The sequence below is a fragment of the Suncus etruscus genome, chromosome 9 (genome assembly GCF_024139225.1).
Source record: "Suncus etruscus isolate mSunEtr1 chromosome 9, mSunEtr1.pri.cur, whole genome shotgun sequence".
NCBI classification, from domain to species: Eukaryota; Metazoa; Chordata; class Mammalia; order Eulipotyphla; family Soricidae; genus Suncus; species Suncus etruscus.
This window is the reverse complement of record NC_064856.1, coordinates 13,580,323-13,600,871: the sequence shown is the minus strand read 5'-3', so window position 1 is coordinate 13,600,871 and position 20,549 is coordinate 13,580,323. Positions and strand designations below refer to the sequence as shown.

The following is a 20,549-nucleotide window of genomic DNA, read 5'->3' as shown; positions in this document are numbered from 1 at the left end:
TGGAAGTCTCTGAAATGAAGAGCCCAGAGACTGTAATTGGAGCTTGAAAGCTCCCCACAAATGCAATTTTATTACTTTTCTGCAATGGAATCACTGATGAAGTTATTATCCCAAGACACCATGGCTGGCCTTATTCTCATGAATATATCATGGCTTTAATTAATTGCATTTATTTAATTACATTACATTACATTCCTTCTAGGTTGTGAACCCTCCAAGGACAGAATATCTGTCTTCTCTGTTTCCTAATCTGTAGTGGGGTGGGTAGTTCATACCCTGGTGTGTAGTCAGTGGTCAATAACTATTTTATGAATGACAAGAATAAGTCAATAGATATATTTGTGAACTTCTATCTATCTGTGGGGCCAATTGCAGAGCTTCCTGGATAATGAGGACACTAGCTCCCATTTATTTACCTGTCCATAGTTCCAGCCAACCATGCCGATTCGATTTGCACTTCCCACATAGATGATGCCAGCATCCTGCTGAACATACTCTTCTCTCTCAGCTTGGTTACTCATAAAGACACCATCAGCTATTTGACATAAAAGGTATATTGGAGATGAGAATCCAACAAAAGATCATAGAGCCCAATCCTCCTTTCACTTCTGAGTACTGCCATGGGTACTGGAACAAGTTCCATCTACAGTCCTTTTCCTCAGTTTTATCAAGGAAGAAAATATTGGGTGACGATGCTTCCAAATTATATTGTGGGAGTCAAAAGATTGGCTCAAGGGTCTGATGGTCTGATTCTGAGACCCTGGGATTTTGATTCATACTTCTGTAGGCAGAAGGTAAACTCCTGGCTGCAGAATTGTACTAGGGTCATTGTCTCTTTTAACAACACTATACAGCATGTAGAAACTCACAAAATGCCTGAGGAAGCTAAGGAAACAACAGTCAATATATGTAATGGTGAGGAATTTTAGGCTCAGAGTGGTGGGGACCCTTCCTAGACAGACATGGCTAACTACGTGACATAGCTGAGACTTAATCCATAGTGTCTGACATCTAATTACTGTGCTCTCTCCATAGCCCAAACACATTTTTTTAAATCAGCTCTGAGCATATAAAAATCACTATTCCAAAATCCCCTCCATGGGCATTTCTTAGATGGTGGATAGAAATGTGAGTGGCCAGTTCCCTACCTGGCAGCCAGGGATTGAAGAGAACAGCAAATGTTCCAAGTTTCAGAAGGGAGCCGCCATCCTGAAGGCTGAGGGTATACCAACCGATAGGAGCGTTGACGGGAATGGAGATGGAGATGTCCAGAATGTTGTTCTGACTCGACAAGAGCTGTGCGCTCCAGCCACTACCATTTCTGTCATTGGAGAGTGAAAACACAGCCCTGGTTCGTGCTGATTCTGAGGGGTTAGGTCCTACAAAAAGAAGATGATGGATAGTGAAAATCAGGTCCCAGGGCTAGACTTAACAAGTCAAATTCCTCTGAAGACTTGACTCTCAAGCCCAGAAAAAGCCGTCCCAGAGTCAAAGCTAGTCCTGAGCTAGAACTCAGAGTCCAGGGAGCAGGTGTTACATTCAATTTACAAAGGTTAATGTGGGGAAATAGTGAAGAAGCACCTGTGGCGGCAATGAATACTAGACTCTCTGCAGAGCCTGTATTTTCACTTAGATTCAGGGAAATTTCGAAAGGTTGGCCTCTCCGCAGGATGAGATCTCTGCTGAAGTACTTGTCTGTGTGGTGAGCCTGTCGGTTGCGATTTATCTGCCAGTTGACATTCTGGGATGAAGCTGTGAGACAAAAGAGAGAAGATAAGGACCTGAGAGGCAGGGCTGACAGAGTGGGGGAAAGATTGAAGTCACCCAATGGACAGTTTCTAGGCAGAGCTCAGTAGGGTAAAGCCTACTTCAGAAGGAGAATTGCATTAAAATCAGAAGACCCTGACAACAGACGATCAGCATCCCTCAACCTCGACTCATCCTGTTCATTGGGGTTGTGAAACTTTGTACACACCACCCTACAACCTATCCCCATTAGATGCCACTACACCTTTAGGGTATAAGGCTACAAGGGCCTCAGGATTGTGTGATTGAGTTCTTCTAGTTCATTTTGAGTATATCAGTGAGAAATAATAGGAGTAAATTAAATTAGGAGGAGGCAGCTTTCCTGAAATCCACCACCCAGTCTCACCTCCTTTCTTGTCCTTCTGTGACTCCACTAGACTCCTGTTGTCTCTTACCATTACCCAGAAAATATTTATGTGTGTGAGCTAAACTTTCTCTATGCTGCATGTTAGTGTTGGCCTGGATCTCTGAGACTGGCAGAGCATGACTCAACAGAATTTCTAGAATGAGGAGTAGGGAAATTGCTGAGCTGACTGAGGGGAGGGGCTTCACACTGTTCTATGGTTAAGAGTTTAAAGTAAATTGGGCTGGAGTAATAATACAGGATCTAGGGCACTTGCCTTGCACATGATTAACCTGAGTTAGATTCTCCAGTACCCTAGTTGGTCCCCTAAACCCTTCCAGGAGTAAACCTGAGTACAGAGCAAGGAGTAAACCCAGAGCTCTTCCAGGTATGGCCAAAAAATATTTCTGAGCTGCGCAGGCCATAAACTCATAAATTCTCTGGATAAGATCCTAAGCACAATTTTGAGAGATAATACAGAGGTTGGGTTTAATCGCTGGTACCACATAAGGTCCCACTGGAAATGACCCTTGATCATTTCCAGGTGTAATCTCTGAGCATAATCGGGAATAGCCACCTAGCACCAGCAAGTGTTCTTCCAAACTTAAAAACAAACAAACAAATAAACAAGGGGTCGAGCAATAGCCAGTGGATTGGGCATTTGCCTTGCATTTAACTGACCTGGGCATACCATATAGTCTCCTGAGTCTATCAGGAGTCATTATTGAGGGCAGAGCCATAGATAGCCCTTGAGGGCCACCAGGTGTGGCCAAAAAGAACTAAAAGATTCTGAGCACAAATTCTTTAAAGATATCTCCTTACTTTCTTTGGCAGGTGCATTTGCAATCTTTAAAAGACACCATAATATACATTTATAGGAGTTCAGCCCAGCTCAGCCTTTTCAGACATTTATTCCCTGGTGTTCTATTGGAACATTTCCATCCCCCATTGCGTTGCAAACCTAATAAATTTCCGTTTACAAGGAGGCCACAGCTGTGTGGAGTCAGGCTGCACATTTTAGCACCAAGCAGACTTTCATGTCTCTTACCCTAACAGTGTCTTTGTGTTCTGGTACCTAGCATGTTTTCCTTATGGAATAGCAAACATGGGGTACTCATTCAAGAAACATAAGGAGCACGTGTTGCTTGTGAGACACTAAATCTTGCCTGATATTAGGGGCATAAGAATGCATGGAGAGTCATTTTCACATCCCATGAACTCAGGTTAGAACAAGTAAGAATGAATGATGGAATGGGATGACTCCCATCACCCCCTAGTTAAAGGTGTCCAGGACATGCAGGCAGGAAGTATTTGCTTTCCATCACCACTGCATGTATCAGAGAGAGCGTTGTTAAATTTCTGGTTTTTAAAGAAGGTTTAGTCTGGATGGAGGCCTGAATGCAGCATAACAGGGTGCTCCTGGGAGCATAGAAGTGAAGTAAGAAGCAGATTTGAGTGACCCATCACAGAAAATAAGACTCCAGGGCAGGCCAAAGATTTGGCCAAAGGCCAAAGCAAACTAGAGGGTTTGCTCAGGAGATCTTGCTATACATTCAAAGTATAAAGGATTCATTTGCTCACAGAACTGCTCCTTTACCCAAGAGTTATTGGAAGAACTAATGAATGTGTTAGGCAACATCAAATGTTTATACCAACATCAAGCTGACAGCCTCTGGTAACTTCTCTGTTTTCTGCTGCTGTGAATCTGCCTATTCAGAAAAATTTTTGTGAATGGAAGCATACAGGCATGTGGCCTTTGGGTCTGGATGTGTTGGACTGAGTGTGATGTCAGAGTTCTGCAGCTATCAGTGCATGGTTTATGTTGATGGCTGAATACTCTTCCACAGAGTGGTTTTGCCTGACTCTGCTCAGCTATTCCTCAGTGGAAGGTTTCCAGCATAGTTAGGAATATTCCTATGCAAGTATTTGTTTCTGTACCTCTGTGCTTTTTAGAAAATCTTCTTTAATAGCTCAGGAGATGAGGAATGGAGAGTAGCTTGAAGGTCTGGAGTACATGATTTGTACATGATTTAGGGAATTAGAGTGTAAATCTTGGCACCTTGTGCTTTGCTCCTGAGACAGAAGTATTAGGGAAGGGAGTGCTGTCCAAAACCTGGGCCTCCAATAATGTACATATACCTTTACTATCCAGAAATGCTCACCTCCAGATCTCATGTGTAAAGAAGTAAACCTCTGTTTTGTTACTTGGAAGTTCACTATCCTTCCAGGAAAATATTATAGTACAGGAGTGTTCAGATAACCCTACCCACTTATCCTGTGATCTCCCTTGGATGAGGGGATGTGGGTGGGAGCATAAGAGTCTCACAAGAGACTGAGACAGGGATAGGTTATCAATAGTCAGAGATTTCCATCTGTAACAGCCTTGGACTGCTGTTGAGCCCTGAGCCAACAGGAGAGTCTGAGTTGGTTACACTGTGTAGATATATATGGGGTTTGCAAGTCCTGTTTACTGGAAGGTGGTCCAACCCCAAGTAACTGGCACTGCCATAGTGTTATGCTTGTCCTTCTCTCCAGCACCTCCTGCCCAGACTATTCCCACATTCCTCTAGACAAAAACGTATTTTTATCATTGATTTATAGAGTGAATAAAAACTGATGGGGTTATCATTAATCATCTTGCCCAGCATCTTCTGGCTTTAAATAGAGATTACAATAGCAAGTATGCTTTGCTTTGTACAACCTTCCAACCTAGCTGACTGACACTGCTGTCACATTACTAGGCACAAAACACTGATATTTGTCTTCCACTCATTTTCAAAACATTGCTGTTCATTTACTAGAGTCCTCTATAGCTTCCTAACGGGTAGCAGCTAGCAGTTAGAAGCAATCCAATCTTCCCACGCAACACTGTCCCACGTGGCTTTCTGCGTAGTCATAAAGAAGTTGGAAGCAGAGAATGGTCCACAAACCAGTTCTTAGATCTTCTCCTCTCTGGCCCCCAAACCCCCTGCCACCATATACTCTGCAATAGCTACTGGAGCACACAGTTTCTCCTTGACTCCACCAGGCCTTTCTATCCAGGTGGGATGAAAATGGGGTGAAAGTGGCCATTCATGCTGGTTGCTGAGAGGATCTGTGGAGGCTCCCGGCAGGTCACAGCCTTGGGTGTATGATCTGGAAGGCTAAGGTCAGGGTCCCTGAGTCTCTGCAAGGTATTTTCACTCTGTGACCTGGGGTCCTATGACCTGCATATCTTTCCTGCTGGTCGTTTATTGGCCCCTCATGCTGCCCATTGCTAGAACCTGGTTCCCCAGAAGGAGGGACATGTAGGTGTAAGACAAATGCCTTAGGATCCTACATGAAAATGAAATAAAGAAGTGGGCAAAAGCAATGAAGGGTAGAGGAGATGGGAGCTTTTGTGTTGTATGTGAATGAAATAGTTTTATTTAGAAAATGGGAGACAGGGGCTGGGTAGGTGGCGCTGGAGGTAAGGTGTCTGCCTTGCAAGCGCTAGCCAAGGAAGAACCGCGGTTCGATCCCCCGGCGTCCCATATGGTCCCCCCAAGCCAGGGGCGATTTCTGAGCACATAGCCAGGAGTAACCCCTGAGTGTCAAACGGGTGTGGCCCAAAAACCAAAAACAAAACAAAACAGAAAATGGGAGACAGAAACAAAGAGACACAGAGACAGAGAGAGATAGGGATGGAGCCAGAGAAAGACAGTCAGAATCAGTCAGGAAAAAAAGAGAGAAAGAAAGAAAGCAAGAGAACATTTTTATGGACTTCCACCAAGGCCCCAGTCCCCTATTCCCATCCATTACTCGCCTTCCATCTTGACATCCACCTAGGCTGTAATTCCCTCTCACTAAGAGGATTTGGAAGTCCAGTAAAGTGACACTTGCCAAATGTCACACACTCAGGCAGCACCTGGATCCAAGTCGAGACCAGAAGCCAGTTTTGCCCAACCACAAAGGACTGCCACCTACAGTCAGCCAAAGTGATTGTGGGGGCGCTGACTTGGCCCTGGTTTCAGGAAACTGCGGGAGAGAACGCACCACCCAGTGCCGCTTCCCTGTGGTGACACTGTACCTCAGGGAGAGAGGAAAGAAGAAAGAGGTGAGATAAGAATGTCCGAGTTAGGGATGCCCCCTTTTCTCCCCAGAAGAATCCCCCTCTTGAGAGCGTGATTATGGCTTCAGCCCCATCCTGGACAAAATAAATGCAGATGTCTGGGTGTAGAACAGCCTTGGTACAGGGATTTCCCCTTATCCAAAGTCTCATGTTCCATGGTTCCCTGCAACTGTGGTTCAAAAATATATGCCTAATAAGGTCATTTGAGAGGCCACCGTCAAAATAGCTTATTTTTAAAATTGCTCTATTTTATTATTTGTTATTATATTCATTCATTACTGGGCCTAAGATGTATGCTCTTTCTCCATATATATATATTTATCATAGGCATATATGCACAGGAAACACACAACCTAATGAATTTGGGACCATTTGGAGCTGGAGCAAGAGCGTAGCATGCAGGTGATTGCCTTGCACCCAGTAGACTGGATTCAATTCCTGGCAACCCCATTTGGTTCCTGAGCAGCACCAGGAGTAATTCCTGAGTACTGAGCCAGGAATAACCTTGGAGCATTGGCAGGTGTGACCCAAAAACAAAACCAAACAAAAAATGTGATAGAATCTATGGCTTTAGGCCAAAGCCCTCTATTAGGAGGGGTCTTCTTCACTGGAGTCATTTGGCTGGGGGGGAGGGGCATACATGGCAGTACTAGGGGATCAGTATAGTGCAGTACTGTAGATCAAATCTGGGCCTCCTGCATGCCAAACACGCATGCACTCCAACCCTTTGGACCCCCCCCCCCCACCACCATTTTCTGTTCAAAGCTCCCCTGGGTGGGTGGAACTGCAGCCAACAATGAGGCTGCCTCCCTGAGGCATATAGATCATTTCACATGAATCCAACCTCCTTCACTTAATTATCTCCCCTGAGCCACAGGGCAGCTCTGGGAGAGAAGCCAGACCCAGAAAGGGGTCACAGGCTCCTTCTAAGCCTATCTCCCTGGGGCATGTTCCCTCCACTCAGCAGAATACCCAGGCCCAGCATGCCCAGGGTGGCATGTGGGCCCTGGGGAAAAATGCATTGCCTTGTTGGAGCAGGCCCAGAGCGTGGAGAAGAATCTAGGATGGTTGTGCAGACCCAAAACTATGGGTAGTAATATGGAGACACTGGGGGATGTGGGGGGGGGGCAGATTCCTTTTCTAGTCATCCTGGATTGCACAATGAACTTTAGGCCCCCCAAGGTAAGGAGAAAACAGGCTTCTCCTGAAAGAAGTTCCCAAACTCTATAGACCATGTGTTCTGAGCACCTTGAGGTTCACCCCACAAGCGCCTCATTTCAGCGATGAGGAAACTGACCACAGATGAAGTAATCTGCCCAAAATCTCTCAACTAGGAAGGTCAGACGTTAGAGGCTGGTCAGAGTGTGTCTGAACACACATGCTCCAGGAGTCTCTCATCCTGGATGCTAGAGCACAGGTAGTTTGATAGAGGAGAGGGAACACAGCAAGAGTTAAGGGGCCTGGGGACCCAGCAGGTGGGTCTTGCCCTTGAAAGAGGCTACTAATCTTATTTAATGTGGAGCCAGGAGCCTGAGCAAGGAGACCTCTGGGACATTACCAGAAGGAGGAGGCAACATATTGGGGAGCAATTCTGAGCTTTTCAAGGAAGAATCTGGGGGCCGGAGAGAGAGCATGGAGGTAAGGTGTTTGCCTTGCATGCAGAAGGATGGTGGTTCAAATTTAGGTACCCCATATGGTCCCCCAAGCCTGTCAGGAGCGATTTCTGAGCGTAGATCCAGCAGTAACCCCTGAGCACTGCTGGGTGTGACCCCAAAACCAAAAATAATAAAATAAATAAAAAATCAAGGGAGAAGTTGCTTGGGTCTGTGCTTCCTCAGAGAAGCTTTGTGACTTATAGAGCATGTAATGGTGCAGGTGCTCTTCAGGCTGGGGAGGGGACCGGAAGGCAAATCCCTGGAGTTGCTACAAAATCTCTAGCTGGCAGGCTCACTAGTTGGACAGAGCACCCTAGCACATTTCTGCTTAGGTCTATCCCTGAAGGACACACCCTCTAGCCCAAAGCCTCCTGATACTGGGAGCTGTAATGCAAGGCTTTCCCTCCACAAGGTGTCTAAGATCTGAGTTCAAACCCTGAGTTCCACTTCTATGCCATTTGGTGCAGAAAACAGCAGGGCTTCTTAGGCACCCCGAAACCCTACACATAGCCCAGTCACTTCCCCACTAAGAGGCTCCAGGAACCACCCAATAATTTACATAATAACTTTGCATTAGGACCACCCATCTGGTGCATTCGACCTTGCTAGTTCTCCGGGCCTACACTTAATTTTTTTTTATTCTCTCTCCCCAGGATGTTTCTCATGCCACCAAAGTACTTTTAACCAAGACCCACTCCTGGGTGCTGGCCAACCACCATCTGCTTCCTAGTCTTTCCCACTGCTAATCCTGGCCAAAGTTCATCTTCTGGACCCTTTGGTTTGCATTCAATGCAGCCTGATCACAGTTCTCAGATGAAGCCACCGAGACCAGACACTATAGCTACCTAATGCCTGCCTCACTACCTACATTTCAGCATTAAGGAAGTGAAAGGTTTCCTTTCAGACCTTCAGACACAGCTAAACTAGGAACTGCATGTGACCACTTTAAAGGAATGGAGGCATCCCCTAGTCTCTCCCCACCTTGCAAAACCTTGATTTTCTCTCAAATGGCCAGGACCCACATTCTCTGACCTGGAACATGTTCAATTGGTTTTGATTTTTAGTTTGAATTGCTCCACATCTGTATGAATCCTAGACCTAGACCTCAGGGCTACTTTAGGATTTCAAGTGGGTCTCCCAGTAGATAGACTTACAGGCATCTCCATTAGGCCTATATGGGAATATGATGTTCATGCCCTGAGGCCAAGCAAGAGTTAGGAGACCCCCTGTCCTCATTTCTACTCTTGGGGAATAGAGCAGTGAGTACTGGATGGAACCTTAAATCTCACCAATCTCTAGCTTTTCATCTGCCCTCTGAGGCAGCCTGAGGGTTGCATAAGCCCCTAGTATCAGAGTTCAAAAGGGAAAACTGGTTTGAATGCAGTCCTGGGCTGTAGATTCAGCAGACACTCTGTGTGTGTGTGTGTGTGTGTGTGTGTGTGTGTGTGTGTGTGTGTGTGTGTGTGTGTGTGTGTGTATGAGAGAGAAGGGGGGATGAGGTAAGAAAGGAGATAGAGAAAGAGAGAGATAAAAAGAGAGACACTTAGTCTGACTTTGCTACCAACTGTTCATGAGCTCTGATGGTCTCTAGGTCTCTGCCCTCTTCCCAAACCTCTTCTTCCTGGAAGGATCCAGACGCCCTGAGTGGTAGCTAACATCTCTCTTACTAAAATCTCTAGGAGCCTAAGCTCTTCTTCTTGGCATTCCCCATACAGCTGCATACACCTGGGAAGAAACAGGGGCTGAGGAAGAGGGTCCAGAGTAGCCCCCATCCCATCTGGGCCTCTGTGATCTCCCAAGTAACCAGCCTTTTGCACCTGCTCAGCGATTTCTCTGAGAACCCTTCTCATAGTCCCGACCACCATTCACAACCCTTTACAGCTTTGACTCACGCCTTGTTTGGGTTTGGCGTCACTGTCCACCCACTGGGCTGAGCACTAGAACAAGCAATAATTAGTTATACTGCCCATCAGGGGCCCTGACAAGCAGAGTCCTCCTTGACAGTGACCGAAGACAGAGCTCAAGATGCCGCGCACTGCTGTCAATCTCTCTCACCCCGTTTCCCGCTGTTACTGGTAAGAACACCTGAGTCTTCTGCCCTGGGGAGAGTTGGGTTCATAGTCCTGGCTCATCTCTTCAAAGCACCTGCCTTGCTTCTTTTTGAATGTGAGTTTACTTAGGAGCATTCCAGCCCAGCTAATGGGTTCTTTCCAAATAAACTCACATGCCGACACCTTGAAACTTCCTTACAGCTCGGAGATAGAACGTGCATTTTATTTTTTGCCAGCCTTACTGACAGCGGGGCACCACTGCATTGAGAAACCAGACAAGCAGGCAGGTATGAGCTAGCTCAGTGCTTGCCAAAGTGAGCCAGACCTTTGGCTCTGCGGAGGTCATCAAAGTGGGGGAGGCGGTAGTAGCAATGTAGGGTTGGGGGAGACTTTTTGATTCTTCACTTAAAGAAGGAAGATTTCCAGAAGGTGCTGAGTGATTTTTCCTTTCTAAAAAAGCGGATGCTGTCAGTCATCTACGTTTGGATGCCTCTAAGATCTCGACATGGGCAAGCTCGTCCATCTGTGTAAAGGTGACATGACCTAGAGCCACGTTGAATACCTGCTCGTCACTCAAGACTACATTTCCAACACATTCGACTGTAGGAACCACTCTAGAGGTTTGGGTGGGTCATCTCTGAGAAAGGGATGCCATAGACCAGAACCCTGAAATGCTAAGATCCAGCCTCCACAGCCCCCAGGGCGGCTGTTCTGGGTCAACAACACTGCAGCATTCCAGGTTGACCTAAGAGAAACATGGACTTCCCGCAAGAACCTGGCAGAGAAGATACCACAACTCACCAGCCATGGTTGGTTTCCTCTGCCTCTCTTCTCCTGGCTGTCTCAGAATGCTACTGACGGTGTGGGAGACAGGCTGCCAGGGATTGCCTTACCATTTATAGAAGCCTCTCCTACACACCCCAATTAGAATTCTAATGAGGTGGGCGAGGCACCAGGTCATTCCTGTAGTGCTTGTAAACGTTTCACTTACGACATACTTGTCACCCAATGGAAGGTCACCTGTTTGTGCAAGACCGGCTTGGGGGAAGAAGAGAGGAAATAAGAAAAAAAGTAGAGCTCGCTTTTGTGATTTCTCTCCCCCTCTAACCTCCCACCACCAAAGATGAACAATTTCCTGGAGGAAATGAGTTTCTTGAAGTGTCTTACCCAGACCTGATGCTGAAAAAAACTCCAGGAGACAAGGCTAAATAGAAGCCAGAGTCAGGAGACCGTTTAGTGCTTTCTCACTATACCAATGGCTGCATAGAGGCAGGAGAGTTTATGCTTGCATGGCAGGAAGGGCATTTGGAATGGGGATAAAGGGAGCTCTCAGCACCAATGCTGGCAGTGGCTTTGGCCATCCTCAAAGCTTGGTTCATGACTATGAGTAGGTCTGTCCCCCTTCCTCCCCTTCTCAGCTCATTCAGTGGTGGAAATAGTGAAACAAAAATGATGTAAGAGGAAAGTGCAGGGGTATGAAAGTGTGTATTAAGTTCAAATCTTTTCTAGAACTGAATGGCAGTTTGATTTCAGAGTGAAAAAGAACAGTTGTTATTTTATTGCTATTTTTAAAATTAAAATATTTTATTTTATTAAAAACACCCGGGGCTACTGGTACTGAAGTTTCCTGCATTAGATAGTTTAGAAAATGCCTTTCTTACAATAGCCAAGAATTGAAAGCACCCAGACTGCCCAATGCCTAACAGTTGGGATGGGGGAAGCACATCTGGGCTACCCTCAGTGATGCTGAAAAGGCCACATAGTGTGGGGCCTCACATGTGCTAGACATGGGCTCTGCCCCTTGAACTCTAGCCCAGGGTCCCTGAAATTGTTATTTCTGTTTTTGTTTTTTGGGTTGTTTTTTTTTTTGGTGTTCTTTTTGTTTGTTTGTTTGTTTGTTTTTTGTTTTGGGGCCACACCCTGTGATGCTCAGGACTTACTCCTTGCTATGCACTCAGAAATCACTCCTGGCTTGGGGTACCATATGGGATGCTGGGGGGTTGAACCGTTTGCACAAGGCAAATGCCCTACCACTGAACCACCACTCCGGCCCCTGAAATTGTTCTTTTTAATAAGGCATAGAGGAGCAGCCACTGAACCTGTAGTTGGGACAGGGTTTAAGTCTGATACTGCCTCATGATCTCTGTAAAATTTGGGAATGTGGGGCCCAGAGAGATAGCATAGCGACGTTTGCCTTGCAAGCAGCCGATCCAGGACCAAAGGTGGTTGGTTTGAATCCCGGTGTCCCATGTGGTTCCCCATGCCTGCCAGGAGCTATTTCTGAGCAGACAGCCAGGAGTAACCCCTGAGCACCGCCGGGTGTGGCCCAAAAACCAAAAAAATAAAAAAATAAAAAAAAATTTGGGAATGTGTCCTGGAGCTGCTTTGATCCAGCTTATCAATGGATTAAAAATGTTGTTTAAGCATTAGGAATCTAAATTCTACCAGGGGAGGCCCTAATGCTGCCCTGGCACTGACTTGCTCCAGGCAGGGTTCATATAATACCCTGACGACCTGTAAATAGCAATAACTTGCTTTCCTTCAGGGCAGGTTTCCCTGCCTCACCACCTAATGGTAGGATGGAACCAAAAGATGTTCCACGGCACCTAGCTTTAAATAAGGATCTGTGCAAAAACCAAGATCTCTAATTACAGAAGCCTGACTGTGACAATCAGGATTGAGGAGAACTTTTCCTAGGACCATGAAGAAAGACTTTGGAATTAGACAACTTAGAATGCCCAGAGTCTGTAGCTGGTCTTATGGCAGGATGGTTCATGGGTAGGAACACACTGTTTTTAGGCAAATTGTTTTCCCTAATGTTTACTACATCTATGCATAAAAACTGCCAACCCCATTTTTTTTATCTTTTAGATAGGTCCTCCCACTTCGTTTTATAGAACCTTGGGATATGAATTACTTTGTTTTACCTCATATTTTTCTATAACATAAAAAAGAAAAAAAAAGAAAGAATGGAGGTCAGGGACCAAGTGGTCTCACGTACATTGGTAGAGATATAAAAGGACAGAACTGAGACTGGAGCAGTGGCACAAGTGGTAGGGCATTTGCCTTGCATGCACTAGCCTAGGACAGACTGTGGTTTAATCCCCCGGCATCCCATATGGCCAATCTGGTCCCCCAAGCCAGGAGCTATTTCTGAGTGCCTAACCAGGAGTAACCCCTGAACGTCACTGGGTGTGGCCCAAAAAGGGGGAAAAAGGACAGAACTAAATATCTAAGTTGAAGTTATCAACCATAGAAACAAGAGAGTCAAACTGTATCAATCTAAACTTAAAATAGGCCTGGCAGGCCTATTAGACTGGCAGGCCAGCGGCAAAGGGTGATGGTATAGGATGCACGCTGGGAACACTGATGAAAGTAGGTCAACACTGGTGGTAGGAATGGCCCTAATTCACTGTCACTGTATGCCAAAAATCGAACTGTGGAGGACTTTGTAAAATACAATGCTTTCAATAAAATAAAAAAAATGTTGTTTAAAGGGGCTGGAGACATAGTACAGTAGGTAGGCTGATTGCCTTGTTCAAAGCAGACCTGGGTTAGATCCCCAGTTCCCCATATAAACAAACCCCAGAAACTTTGAGGAGTAACCACTGAGTGCACAGCCAGGAGTAAACCCTGAGTACCACCAGGTGTGGCCTTAAAACAAAATGTATAAATTGGTTAAAATGTTGCCTCTGGCATTGGAGAGACAGTACAGGAGATAAGGCTCTTGCCTTATACCTCATCACTTCTAGTTTGAATGTCCAGCACCACTATGGCCTCCACTGAGAACCACTAGTAGTCACTCCGTAGTCCAGGGCCAGGAGTAACTACCGAGCACTACTTGTAGCCCTAAAACAAAACTAAAACAAAAAAAATTAATCAAAGAAAACAGATAATTTTTTTGTTTTGTTTGCTTGCTCTTTTTAAGGAAACATACTTTTTGAAAAGCTCCATTTGTGGTTCTTACAAGTACTAACGTTTCCTGAGATCTGAGTTTAACAAATACTTCTTTCTTACTGTAACCAAGAGTTAGAAGCGCTCTAAGTGTCCATGGATAGCTAAAGAATATGTAGTAGTACATACACACAAAGGAATATTGCTCAGCTATCGATGATCAAATTCTGATATTTGCAGCAATGTAGGGGGATTTTGAGGGCTTCCTATTAAATATGTCAGATGGAGAAAGACAAACATCTATCATTTTCACTGTTATTAAGAAATCTAGCAAATGAATGAACTAAATGAAAATGCCAAGCCCTGAGACAATAGATAGCACAGTTCTAGCAGTGATTATGCAGATGCTTCAAGGATTCATGATTTTCTAGAGTCTTTCTATAGAGCTGAAGTTAAATGATGACTGAGGCCCGGGTGAGAAGATTAGATCTTCAGGAGAAGATGAGGCTAAGTGGGTAAGTGGGTGGGAAAAGAAAAATCCTCTCCTTTCTCTATTTTCAGCCTTTCTCTGTCTTCTGGGATCTAGACATATATTTTACATTTCAGGCCTCCAGTTGCCATATGTATTCTTTGGAACTGAGCTTTGTATAACCCCAGACTCGAAGCTGACTTTGAAGCTCTCTAGGCTGTACGTCATGCATATCTTCTTTGCAGAATTAAAGTTAGGTATTTGACCTTTGACTGGAACATTCATACTTTTTAATGTTTCAGTGCATCCATCACCATAAAGATGCAAAAGACAGCCACCATTGATGTAGCACTCCCCTTAGGCTGCAAAAGCTCTTACATAGATACCAGTTTTTCATCTTCTTCAATCCTATGGAATAAGCACTATGATTATTGTTATTTTGCAGGAGAGAGAAGCTGGGTTGCCTTGTCTATGAATCCATAAATTTATACCGACATATGAGTGACCCATAGCCTATTGGCTTGACCTCATGGTAAGCTGGGAAAGCCATGTGGGACCTCATGTGGCTGACCTTTAGTGGCTGCCTCTATGATAACTGTGTGCCATGCCAGGCAGAACATGATCATTATTGTCTCTGGGAGGTGATCAAGAAGAGGACAGAAGGTAGACAGAGCTATGGTAAGAAATACTGGAATTCCAGCAAGTGGTTTGGTCCTAACTCTGCCCTGGCATGGACTATGATGTAAACAAGGCCCTCCTCCTACTGCTGGAAGGGAAGTAGGAGGCAAATTCTATTGACCTATCCTGTGATCCAGTGGAATGAATAGGTGTCAAAGCATTCTGTATGCTGTCAGTGCAGGAGAAAAAGGAGAGACTTCACTTATTACTTATACTGCAGTTGCTATTGGTCTAGGAACCAAGAAGAATTAAACTCTTAGCTTTTCTTTCGGTGAAGAATCATTGTGCAGAGTGGCTCCATATTCTGGCTTTACCAAGCCCCCTTCCCATTCAGAGTTTCCATGCCCTCATCTGTAAATCTGAGATGGAATTGCTGTGAGAATTAGAGGAAATTGTAACTACAAAGGGCTAGATGTAGTGACTGGCACTGCTTGGTGTGAGAAGCTAGTTTTGTTATTATTAATTATTATTATTTGTTATTATTGTTATTATTTTATTATTTTATAAAAGGGGTTATACAAAAATCAGTTCCAAAGAACACATATGGCAACTGGAGGTCTGAAATGTAAAGTATATGTCCAGATCCCAAAGACAGAGAAAGGATGAGGATAGAGAAAAGAGAGAATTTTTCTTTTCCCACCCACTTACCCACTCAGCCTTATTTTTATATCTTTATTATATTATTTTATTATTATATTATTGTTATTATTTGTTATAGTATTCACCTTGAACTCAATAGTCCTGAGGAACAGAGTTACAGAAACCTGCAGGAACCAAGACCACTTGGTCTTCCCTTGGAAAAGTCTTATCAATGTTTTAAATTTATTTAATTCTAGTTTAGGTAACATGATCATGAAAGTTTTAACATTTATGGTAGTGATGTGCTAAGCAAATAATGTACCCCACTACCACCAAAGTGCTTGATACTGGAGTGAATCAGTTGACCCCACAGTGATCTGGTAGAAAGATACCCTAGCTGGACTCAGAAAATGCCCTCTGTAATTTGCCTACTGAGAAATCTTAGAGGAATCAGAGCCTCAGTTTACTATTTGCCACCCTTTCCCCACATCTACTCCACCCTCACTACTCTCCACCCCTACTTTCCAACCCTGTTCTCCAGAGGTGTAGGAATGCTAAAAACCTTAAAATCAGAGAGAGGATAGATACTTTTTTTCTGGACAAGGAAGTATCACACAAGCATCATCTCCTTTCCCCTACCCACTCCTAGATATCCCTACAGGAATCTTCAGACCCTGCCTCAGCCACTCCCGAATACCCCTACAGGAATCTTCTTGGCGCTGTCTTAATGTTAACTGCTGGAAGATTGCACCACTACAGGCCAACTGGCAGGCGAGCTATAATTTGCACGCGATGTCACAATTTCAGCTAAATGATTTTCAACTCATAGGTGGAGTCACTCAGATGCACGCAGGATGAAAATCCTGCTTGGCCACACTCTGCCTCTTGGATTCTAGCTCTAGCTAAGTAGGAGCATGCAGATATGAGCTATTTGAAAAGAGGAGCAGCTAATTGATCAGTTGCCTTTCTCTTCTCCCTTTCATTGAGGGATTTAAGCTTGATGAAGATTTTGCAACATGTATGGAGGGATTTTGACAAGATAGTCTGTCCAGACTTTCTCCTGACATGAGAATTCTTTTCCCTGACAGGTTTCTCTAGAAAACTCTAGTCACAGGCAACTGACATCTCTCCAAGCAACCCTCTCTTACCCTAGATAGCTCAGGCTTGAGATGTTCAGTTCTGGGGTATCTCTGTTTAAGATTTATCTCCACCACCACTACCACTACCATCCCCATTTCATAGGGGTACCAGGATGGCAGGAACCTTCATAGATCTCTACCTATCTCACTGCTTTATTTCCTCTGCATCACTATGTTGGTCTGCCAATGGGTTAAAGTGCAATAAAAGAACCAGAAAGTTCGTTCGTTCTTTCTTTCTTTCTTTCTTTCTTTCTTTCTTTCTTTCTTTCTTTCTTTCTTTCTTTCTTTCTTTCTTTCTTTCTTTCTTTCTTTCTTTCTTTCTTTCTTTCTTTCTTTCTTTCTTTTCTTCCTTTCTTTCTTTCTTTCTTCTTTCTCTTTCTTTCTTTCTTTCTTTCTTTCTTTCTTTTCTTTCTTTCTTTCTTTCTTTCTTTCTTTCTTTCTTTCTTTCTTTCTTTCTTTCTTTCTTTCTTTCTTTCTTTCTTCTTTCTTTCTTTCTTTCTTTCTTTCTTTCTTTCTTTTTCTTTCTTTCTTTCTTTCTTTCTTTCTTTTTTCTTTCTTCTTCTTTCTTTCTTTCTTTCTTTCTTTTCTTTCTTTCTTTCTTTCTTCTTTCTTTCTTTCTTTCTTTTCTTTCTTTCTTTCTTTCTTTCTTTCTTTCTTTCTTCTTCTTCTTTCTTTTCTTTCTTTCTTTCTTTCTCTTTCTTTCTTTCTTTCTTTCTTTCTTCTTCTTTCTTTCTTTCTTTCTTTCTTTCTTTCTTTTTCTTTCCTTCCTTCCTTCCTTCTTTCTTTCTCTTTCTTTCTTTTTTCTTTCTTTTATTTCTTCTTTTTTCTTTTCTATCTTTCTTTTTTCTTTCCTTTCTTCTCTCTTTCATTCTTTCTTTCTTTATTCTTTCCTTCCTTCTTTCTTTCTTTCTTTCTTTCTTTCTTTCTTTCTTTCTTTCTTTCTTTCTTTTTGGGCCACACCCAGTGATGCTCAGGGATTAGTCCTGGCTATGTGCTCAGAAATTGCTCCTAGCTTGGGGGGACTATATGGGACGCCAGGTGATCGAACTGTGGTCCATCCTATGCTAGCGTTTGCAAGGCAGATGTCTTCCCTCTAATGTCATGGCTCTAGCCCCAGAAAGTTATTTCTTGTTTGAACTGAAAGCATGCCTCTCTAGAATTTCTACCCATGGGGTCTTACTGGAGGCTCATCACAAACCCTCAGAGAACCCAGTTGAAAATGAAAACAAAACTGTTCTTTTTTTCCCCCTAACATGATTGTTTTCTTTCATAGGTCTGGCAGGCTTTCTTACAACTCTCCTCTTCCTTCGGTTAAATGTCAGTTCTCCAAGACACCTGTGTCCTCTGTATGCATCTGTATGCAGACTTCTCACCATATCAATGAAGTCACCACCCCCCCTGAAACTTCCCATGATCTATCACAGCCTAATTTCTCATTTAGATATCCAAGCACTTGTTCAACCCTTCGTTCTATTATTTTCTACTATTCTTGCATGAACTCTCCTCGTCAGCAAAATCTGCTTAATCATTCTCCCCCAAACCTAATGTCATTGTCCCTGTCTCAACACTTGTTTAGAAAAGCCCCTATCTGGAACATCTTCCCACTTCCTTCTCATCATCCTCCAAAGCCCCAAACAAGCCTTTCCCCACCCTGCCACTCCTGACCGTTCCAGTAAGTTTGCAAATTAATCAGCACACCCATGAGTATTCTAACTGCATGAAAAAAAAATCACTCAGTCTCTAGGTTGGAGGTTTCATCCCTGGAGAAAGGGCTATAATGATGCCCATTAGAGCACTCTAAGGCATCATGATATAGTGGACATCAAGGCACTTTGTAAGTGACAAGATGCACTGATATAATGCGTCTCTCAAACTGGCTGCCAGTCATGCATCAGAACCCTAATGACATGTTCTCTAAATCTTGGGACGCCATCTTTTCCAGGACAGGAGTGTGCCAATCTGACTCCACAATCTACTAAGAATCACATCAGTCAACTTTTGTGTCTCAAACAACCCTTTAGGAAAGGAAGTACTTTTCCATTTTAGTGATAGCTTCATTAGAAGCTGGGAGAAGTAAAGTGCATTGACAATATAACACAACTAACAGGTTTCTATACTTGAAACTGAACCCAGGTCTCTGGCACCAAAGGTCCTGTCTAAACAACCCTGTATCTGATGAATACTCCAGTTTATTTAGAGCTTTTCTTCAACAGATGCTATTAATCATCCAGGTCTGAATACAAAAATTCAACTTTAATATGTTTATGCCCAAATTTTCTACTCCTTCCTGAGCAAACTAAATCAAGAGTTGGAAGGAAGAGCAGAGGGTTTCTCACTCATTCACAGAATGCCTGTGGATTTGAAATAATGTCAGGATAGTCAGCCTGAGGAGACACCTGAAGTATCTCTCAGGATATTAAACTGGGACAAAGGGACATTTTGTAAAATGTAATAAATGGATAAAACATAAAAGAAGATGTATAGGAGGGGGCTAGAGTGATAGGACAGCAGGAGGGCATTTGCCTTGCATGTGGCCAACCCCAGACAGACTCTAATTCGATTCCTGGCATTCCATATGGTTTCCCCAACCCTGCCAGGAGTGACTTCTGAGTGCAGATCCAAGAATAACCCCTGAGCACCTCCAGGTATGACCCAAAGCCAAAAAAAAAAAGTAAGAGTTGGAGTAATAGCACAGATGTAGGGTGTTTGCCTTGCACGAAGCAGACCCAGGGTGTACCTGAGTTCAAGTCACAGCATCCCATATGGTCCCCCGAGCCTACCAAGAGTTATTTCTGAGTGCAGAGCCAGGAATAACCCCTGAGCGCCGCTGGGTGTAGCCAAAAAGAAAAAAAGAGAGGTGTAATGACACTTGGAAACCATTCAGAATGTGTGTAATTGCTGTGTCTTATGGAAGTAAAGCAGAATTGCTTTATGAAGAATCATTGCAGCTATGTCCTGAGAAGTCGATCTCAGAGGGAGGCATTGAAGGAGAGAGGAGTGAGTGGAGCAGAGCACACTCTGGTTGGAGAAGTTAATCGAGAGTACACAGTGTTGAGAGCAGGGTCAAGGACCCAAGAAACCCAGCCCCACCCTCAACCAGAATGGGAACCTTTAATCCTGGGCTATGCGGAAGCTATACCAGGGATCTGACCCAACTCTCCACTGTTTCTGAGGCCTAATGATAGAATGTTTGGTGGACTCTGTCCAGCTGTCACTCTGCTATTCAAGAGCAGGCAGTTGAAACACTTCTCAAAGAGAAGGAACCATAGCTTGCCATCTGTTGCCTCTGAGTCCACAACCAGGAAGTGATGGTTTGCATAAGAGCATGGCACTAATACCACATGAGAGAATGGGGAGACACAGGTCAGGACCCCAGGATTATGTCAATTATGTCAGAAAGGAAATGGACCATAGAGATCCATGATCATAGAGGCCATCTAACCAGCTCCTTCTTTTGACTAATAAGGAAAGATGCCTTAGGGAAAGGTCCCAGACTAGTTGACCAGAATTCTAGATTGGGAAGAGCATCTAGGGTGATTTTATTCAACTTCCTGAGTACATTGAGGGCTCAGCTATACCAACTGAAAAGATGGGTGTCACCATTTTGCTTTCATTTTACTCACTTCCTTTTTCCCCTTTTTATTACTTTTATATCAGGAAGTGATGGTTTGCATATGAGCATGGCACTAATACCACATGAAAAAATGGGAAGACAGAGGTTAGGACCCCAGGATTATGTCAATTATGTTTGAAAGGCAATGGACCATAGAGGTCATCTAACCAGCTTCTTCTTTTGACTAAGAGGAAAAGAGATCTTCAGAGAAAGGTGGGTTTAAGGTCACAGA

General features: G+C 44.0%; 1 protein-coding gene across 1 annotated transcript in view; it reads right to left on the bottom strand.

Moving 5' to 3' along the window:
- The window catches only part of TGM3 (transglutaminase 3), a 35,928-nt gene extending 33,724 nt beyond the window's left edge, over positions 1-2,204 (bottom strand). Inside the window, exons 1-4 of the mRNA XM_049780008.1 lie at positions 2,153-2,204; positions 1,582-1,752; positions 1,149-1,379; positions 417-535 (exon numbers count right to left, since the gene is read on the bottom strand). Coding sequence (XP_049635965.1) covers positions 417-535; positions 1,149-1,379; positions 1,582-1,752; positions 2,153-2,204 — 573 coding nt within the window. The remainder of the gene's footprint in view (positions 1-416; positions 536-1,148; positions 1,380-1,581; positions 1,753-2,152) is intronic.
- Between the last annotated feature and the right edge of the window lie 18,345 nt (positions 2,205-20,549).